The 7,500-nt window shown below is 45.9% G+C and overlaps 3 protein-coding genes across 6 annotated transcripts in view; all 3 read right to left on the minus strand.

Moving 5' to 3' along the window:
* LOC147471448 (uncharacterized) overlaps positions 1-1,458 on the minus strand; it is a 1,527-nt gene extending 69 nt beyond the window's left edge. Inside the window, exons 1-2 of the mRNA XM_086538801.1 lie at positions 1,334-1,458; positions 1-1,155 (exon numbers count right to left, since the gene is read on the minus strand). The exon at positions 1-1,155 is cut by the window's left edge and continues 69 nt beyond it. Coding sequence (XP_086394927.1) covers positions 395-1,105 — 711 coding nt within the window. The 5' untranslated portion in view covers positions 1,106-1,155; positions 1,334-1,458 and the 3' untranslated portion in view covers positions 1-394. The remainder of the gene's footprint in view (positions 1,156-1,333) is intronic.
* Positions 1-7,500, minus strand: part of LOC122249543 (protein Wnt-5b) — a 628,546-nt gene that overhangs the window by 435,125 nt on the left and 185,921 nt on the right. The window lies entirely within an intron of this gene.
* Positions 1,713-4,794, minus strand: LOC147471449 (uncharacterized). The gene is made up of 2 exons (XM_086539041.1): positions 4,033-4,794; positions 1,713-3,854 (listed from the first exon to the last, which is right to left on the minus strand). The coding sequence occupies exon 2, from the start codon at positions 3,802-3,804 to the stop codon at positions 3,094-3,096; it is 711 nt and encodes a 236-aa protein (XP_086395167.1). The 5' UTR covers positions 3,805-3,854; positions 4,033-4,794; the 3' UTR covers positions 1,713-3,093.

A 7,500-nucleotide genomic window follows, 5' to 3' on the forward strand; every position in this document is an offset into this window, starting at 1 on the left:
TGTTCACCATTCCACTCAGTCACCTTTGACTTTTGAACATTAATCCTTTAATCACATCTCTTTACTGCTTAATATCTTCCTTATTGCGCGTGATCACTCCAATTAAGCCAATCAACATCGGGTGTCCATTTTTAATGACTTAGTTCATAAAAACTGAACTAGAAATATATAAAGGACGAAGTAAATAGCGGGAATATGCAGTTGAAATATTTGTCTTTTCAAGGTTTCCAGGGACAGTCATTTTCCAGCTTTCCATGGCAAGTGACATGCAGAGGATAGGATGAGCTTTGAATGACACCATTTCGGCACTTTCCACTATAGGTGCCTAACTCTGACTAACTGTATAAGGCAGCGATGATGAACCACAAACACCACCAGCAAATAAAAACACTGATCACTCGACGTCACCATTTTCCTCGCTCGGGAAGGATACGTTGACGCTGCCGTCGTGCTCGAACTCCATCACAGCGCCACGGAGGAACTGCAGCCCCAGGTAGGGATCCTCGACGTCGTCCACGCAGAGCGTCCCGGTGGCCTCGTGCCCGAAGGCGGACACCAGGATGTTGTCGAAATCCTGCCACTCGCAGAACGAATCCGGGATCTCTATGGACATGCCCTCGGTATCCTCCCGTCTGCAGGTCATGAAGCTGTCTTCGCTAGTGTCCAGGTAGGCCTCGATCTCTTTGCCAGCGACCACGACCGGCTTCTTTGGCACGTAGGACTCCAAGTCCTCGTCGGAAGAGTTCCGGAGCGTCAGTGAGGGATGTTCGGGATCCAAGTCGAGTCGGCAGCAGTTGAACATGAGGAAGTCGCATCCCAGCATATTACAAGGCACTCTCTCGATCTCGGCGTCCGTGTAGCAGCAGGAGCCTTCAACGTTGATGACAAGACTGCCCAACGCATCCTCATCATCAGAGTCCGGTTGTTCGACCTCGTCGAAAGCGCCCCATTTCTTCACTTGTTTCTCAGTGACGAAGGTCGACGAAAATGACGTATTGATCATGAACATAGTGGACATTCCGTAGACTAGAAGATCGACAGCCGGGAACTGCAGGCCGGATTTTTTCGTGTAGAAGTAGACTGGTTTCCCTACGCAGAGCGGCATCTCGGGGGTCTCTTCGAGGACCGGAGCCAAAACTAAGGTCGCTTTCCAAGCTGAAAAAGAGGCGCAACATTCAAAATCGTTTGGCTTCTCGACTCATAGACGTGTGAGTGTTTGTATATCGTTGGGTGTAATGCATGTAAAGCGCAATGAACATTCCAGAAAACTTTCCCCTGTGAGGCGATTCAACTTCAAACACTAACTTCCAAAATAGCAAAGAGTACAACGTACCTTAGTCGGAAGTTGAAAAGTCGCAGCTTGCAACTGGAGATGCACTTGCAACGGCGTCCGGCGTTCTTCTGCCTGGGGGCGCGAGGCGCCTCACGCTCGGAGGTAACGTTGCTGAGCTCAGCGTCCTTCGGGAGGATTTGCAGCCCAAACAGCTCAGATACAGAGATCTTGGCGCGAAATCTAAGAAGTATGTACTAAATACCCCAAAATCTGTATGCGTATATACATACACACATACATACATACATACATACATATATATATATATATATATATATATATATATATATATATATATATATATATATATATATAAGCATATGCTCTTTTACAACCTCCCCTCCTTTTTTTCTTCTTCTTCAACTCCTCCTCCTTCTCATTTTCTTTTTTTTACCTTCCTCCTCCTCCTGTTCATCTATTCCTCTTCATCCTCATTCTCCTCATCAATTCCTCTTCCTCTTCCTCTTTTTCTTTTCTCTCCTATTGCTTTTCCTTCTCCTTCGTCAACGCAGATTTAATTGCATTTCGCCGATTCAGCGCCTGAGAAGCTTCTGTTGCATCAAAAGTTCATGATAAGCGGTATCATATCCACACCCTTCCATTGCCAACTTGTCATCATGCAACTGCAGATGTTTACCAGTCCCGTGAGCAGCGCGGGATCCTGATCAGAGTCAAGGTTTCTTGCTCAGAGCAAGATCCGCGCCGGGGTCGAGACGCCGTAAATGCCGTGCAAAGCTTCTCGAATCTATGATGAGCATTCAACTTTATTTAAGTAGTTTAGCGTTTAATTAGGGGAGAGAGAATGAGAGAGAGAGAGAGAGTGAGAGAGAGAGAGAGAGAGAGAGAGAGAGAGAGAGAGAGAGAGAGAGAGAGAGAGAGAGAGAGAGAGAGAGAGAGAGAGAGAGAGAGAGGAGAGAGAGTGAGGGGCACCAATAATCACTTCATTCCACCGTTTATATAATAATGATAATAATAACAATTATAATGATATGCCAATAATAATGATAGGAGTAACAACAGCAATAACAATAACATTTTAGACACTGGGTATGGATTGAGTCACCTTCCTCTTCTCGTTCTGCCTGCACATCCTTCATCGGCGGTACTTTAGAGCAAGGGTTCATCAACTTAGTGTGTGCCATCGCTCTATAGAGACAGTGCATGCTAGAGACCGTGGATGGGTGCCATTCAAGGCTCTCTCACCTGCTGGTGCTAGAAAAAAGTGGTGCCATCTAGGTTTTGGACGTTAAGCTTGCACGATATTACGGTAATTATAGTAATTAGGACTGCAGTAGCCATCATCACTCATTCCTTTTTCATAGCAAAATAAAATAGCACAGTGATCCAAAATCCCCGAACGTCGTGTACGTCATGACGCCCGTCGTCAGGCCAAAGCTCCTACGTCATGTATGTCATGACACCCGTACGCAATGGGTTAATATCTTCCTTATAGCACGTGATCACTCCAATTAAGCCAATCAACATCGGGTGTCCATTTTTAATGACTTAGTTCATAAAAACTGAACTAGTTATATATAAAGGACGAAGTAGATAGCGGGAAATATGCAGTTGAAATATTCGTCTTTTCAGGGTTTAAAGGAACAGTCATTTTCCAGTTCTCCATGGCAAGGGACATGCAGAGGATAGGATGAGCTTTGAATGGCACCCTTTCGGCACTTTCCGCTAGAGGCGCCTAACTCTGAATAACTATAAGGCAGTGACGATGAACCACAAACACCACCAGCAAATAAAAACACTGATCACTCGACGTCACCATTTTCCTCGCTCGGGAAGAACACGTTGACGCTGCCGTCGTGCTCGAACTCCATCACAGCGCCACGGAGGAACTGCAGCCCCAGGTAGGGATCCTCGACGTCGTCCACGCAGAGCGTCCCGGTGGCCTCACGCCCGAAGGCGGACACTAGGATGTTGTCGAAATCCTGCCACTCGCAGAACGAATCCGGGATCTCTATGGACATGCCCTCGGTATCCTCCCGTCTGCAAGTCATGAAGCTGTCTTTGCTAGTGTCCAGGTAGGCCTCGATCTCTTTGCCAGCGACCACGACCGGCTTCTTTGGCACGTAGGACTCCAAGTCCTCGTCGGAAGAGTTCCGGAGCGTCAGTGAGGGATGTTCGGGATCCAAGTCGAGTCGGCAGCAGTTGAACATCAGGAAGTCGCATCCCAGCATATTACAAGGCACTCTCTCGATCTCGGCGTCCGTGTAGCAGCAGGAGCCTTCAACGCTGATGACAAGACTGCCCAACGCATCCTCATCATCAGAGTCCGGTTGTTCGACCTCGTCGAAAGCGCCCCATTTCTTCACTTGTTTCTCAGTGACGAAGGTCGACGAAAATGACGTATTGATCATGAACATAGTGGACATTCCGTAGACTAGAAGATCGACAGCCGGGAACTGCAGGCCGGATTTTTTCGTGTAGAAGTAGACTGGTTTCCCTACGCAGAGCGGCATCTCGGGGGTCTCTTCGGGGACCGGAGCCAAAACTAAGGTCGCTTTCCAAGCTGAAAAAGAGGCGCAACATTCAAAATCGTTTGGCTTCTCGACTCATAGACGTGTGAGTGTTTGTATATCGTTGGGTGTAATGCATGTAAAGCGCAATGAACATTCCAGAAAACTTTCCCCTGTGAGGCGATTCAACTTCAAACACTAACTTCCAAAATAGCAAAGAGTACAACGTACCTTAGTCGGAAGTTGAAAAGTCGCAGCTTGCAACTGGAGATGCACTTGCAACGGCGTCCGGCGTTCTTCTGCCTGGGGGCGCGAGGCGCTTCACGCTCGGAGGTAACGTTGCTGAGCTCAGCGTCCTTCGGGAGGTTTTGCAGCCCAAACAGCTCAGATACAGAGACCTTGGCGCGAAATCTAAGAAGTATGTACTAAATATCCCAAAATCTGTATGCGTATATACATACATACATACATACATATATATATATATTTATATATATATATATATATATATATATATATATATATATATTTATATTTAAACATATGCTCTTTCACAACCTCCCCTTCTTTTTTTTTTCTTCAACTCCTTCTCCTTCTCATTTTCTTTTTTTACCTTCCCACTCCTCCTCCTGTTCATCTATTCCTCTTCATCCTCATTCTCCTCATCAATTCCTCTTCCTCTTCCTCTTTTTCTTTTCTCTCCCATTGCTTTTCCTTCTCCTTCGTCAACGCAGATTTAATTGCATTTCGCCGATTCAGCGCCTGAGAAGCTTCTGTTGCATCAAAAGTTCATGATAAGCGGTATCATATCCCCACCCTTCCATTGCCAACTTGTCATCATGCAACTGCAGATGTTTACCAGTCCCGTGAGCAGCGCGGGATCCTGATCAGAGTCAAGGTTTCTTGCTCAGAGCAAGATCCGCGCCGGGGTCGAGACGCCGTAAATGCCGTGCAAAGCTTCGCGAATCTATGATGAGCATTCAACTTTATTGAAGTAGTTTAACGTTTAATTAGGGGAGAGAGAGAATGAGAGAGAGAATGAGAGAGAGAGAGAGAGAGAGAGAGAGAGAGAGAGAGAGAGAGAGAGAGTGAAGGGCACCAATAATCATTTCATTCCACCGTTTATATAATAATGATAATAGTAACAATTATAATAATATGTCAATAATAAAGCTAACAGTAACAACAATAACAATAACAATAATAGCAACACAAAACCAACGACAACAACACACCTCTCACAGTCATTGCAAAATCAGTAACCAAAACAGCAATACATTTCCTCCAAGCTCACAAACTTCCTCATAACGAAACCCAAATCTAACATTCCCTTCCTAACTGTATCAACAAAGCTGTTACACGACTTTCTAGACAGCCTTTTCCGATAGCAGAACGTCACCGCCAAATCTCGCGGTCTGTCTTCCCCCAAAGCTGTTCTCTGCGACCCCTTTTGTTTACCTTTCTGTTGACAGCGATCTTGACAAGCCGTCGAGAGTCGTCCGTATGCTGGGAATGTTGAGAGGCGCTTCGACGGGTCGGGGTCTTGCATGCCTCCCCTTTAGAACAACGATAATTTTCTTGTCTTGAAGGAAAAGAGGAAGTTGAAGAAGAAGAAGAAGCTGAAGAAAAAGAGGAAGAAAGAGACGAAGAAAAAAGAAGAAAAGAAGAAGAAAGAAAAGAAGAAAAAGGACGTAAAGAAGAAGAAAAAGAACAGAAGAATAAATAAAAGGAGAAGAAGAGAGAAAAGGAGAATGACGATAATGACGATGGTGGTGATGATAACCATAATAAGAGAGAGCGAGAGAGAGAGCGAGAAAGAGATAGATAGATAGATAGATAGAGAGAGAGAAAGAAAAATAAAGAGGGAGACAGAAATAAAGAGAGAGAAAGAAAAATAAAGAGAGAGGGAGAGAGAAAGAGAAATAAAGAGATAGAAAACGACAGAGAGAGAAAGAAAGAAAGAGAAAGAGAGAGCAAAAGAAAAAGAGAAAGAGAGAGGAAAGAAAGAGTGAAGCCGTGGCGATAGCAAACCCATTTCCCCGACGAAGACACGAACCAACGGTAAAGAATGTTTGTTTCTCGAGTTTTACGACGAGGCATTTTCCCTTTCTCCTTCGCGCGACAAGATGGCGTTTGTTGCACCAAGCGATAAGTTAACACTGTAGCCTTTTACTGCCCGGCTGGACAGTGTCGCCGTGATTGGGGGGCTTTGCGTGTTATTCCCACTGTGCGTTTGAAAGCTGAAAATGGACGTGATGGAGATGTCTTCTTTTCATATACATATACATAAACACACACACACACACACACACATACAGAGAGAGAGAGAGAGAGAGAGAGAGAGAGAGAGAGAGAGAGAGAGAGAGAGAGAGAGAGAGAGAGAGAGAGAGAGAGAGAGAGAGAACGACACAAAATTAAAAAAAAAAGGATAAGAAAGAAAATAAAAACTTTAAAACTTCACAGCATCCCCCAAGTCCACTCCCCCCCCTCTCCCCCTAACCGCCCCCCACAAAAAACTCCCTCATTACCAGTCAGAGTGAGCTTGCAATAAACACGCAACCGCTCGTGCTATCCTTCTCCCTCCGCCGTCGCCGCCACCCAAGAGATGAAGCCATGGCGACGGCTGAGCGGCAGAGACAAATCATCCAACTCGGATAATTTCCTCATAATCCCCACTCGCCAATTTGCCATTTTCAGCCGGGGCGAGGCCTATAATCGTAGGAGGTCAATCATTGAGTAAAAAAAGAAATAGAAAGACGGTAATAAATTCAGAATGGGGGTTTGGGGGAAGGGAGGACGCGGGAAGGGGGGGAGGGGGGTTCAGCAGGAAAGGAGGAGAGAGAGACACGTAATAGTACGTCTATGGCGAAGGCTTTACGGGACCTCTTGATTAGCGTCTTGGCGGAGGCTTTTAAGGTGTCAAATTAGTCATTGGGCATATTTAATGGGGGGGGGGGGCGTTGGGGAAGAGGGACGAGGGGCTATGGGTTATGGGCTAAGGGCGAGGGAGGAGGGGCTAGGGGCTGGGGGCGAGGGGTGTGAGGAGGAAGGAGGGACGGGAAAGGGAGTCTGTAGAGCATCACGCATACGGACCAAGGCAAGGGAGGAAAGGGAGGGTAGTGTATGAAGGGAGGGTGGACGTACTCAGGAACACCTCACTCTTAAACCCTCCACGAGTATCACCCTTCTCCCTCAAACTAAGGTCTATATATGGAATCCTCTGCAACCCCTCACCCTATACCGCATTTCACTAACCTATTTCCCCTCTCTCACCCTTTATCCTTCACCCTCAAAGACCTTCAAACACGCTACCGAGAATGCTGCAGTGTTGCATCTTTTTTTTGCAATGTTAGGTCGTGTTATGTAACGGAGAGTGGAGGGTTAGTTGACTAATTCGACACGGTGTCATAGAGGCGGCTTACGCTACTACAGTCATATAAGAGTGAATGGTGTCGTGCAGGGGTGGATGCGAGTAGTGTGTCATGCTGCAGATGGATGGTGCCATGTGATGGATTAAGACACAAGGGAGGAGATGGTGGTATGTGGTTTTGTATAGTGACAAGGTGACAACTGATGTAGTCATTTTGAAAATGTCACAACTAGATATAAACAAGGTATATTCACAACAAAGACATACATAAAAATGTGGAAGTTCAGTCTTCGCTATAACTTCATACAATATATATGAAGGTACAAATA

Source organism: Penaeus japonicus, unplaced genomic scaffold (assembly GCF_977035675.1).
Source record: "Penaeus japonicus unplaced genomic scaffold, GWHDUDI00000001_assembly GWHDUDI00000008, whole genome shotgun sequence".
Lineage (NCBI taxonomy): Eukaryota > Metazoa > Arthropoda > Malacostraca > Decapoda > Penaeidae > Penaeus > Penaeus japonicus.

What these genes read in the sequence shown, in the direction of transcription:
- LOC147471449 (XM_086539041.1), bottom strand. Translation starts at nt 3,804, where the DNA reads ATGCCGCTCTGCGTAGGGAAACCAGTCTACTTCTACACGAAAAAATCC.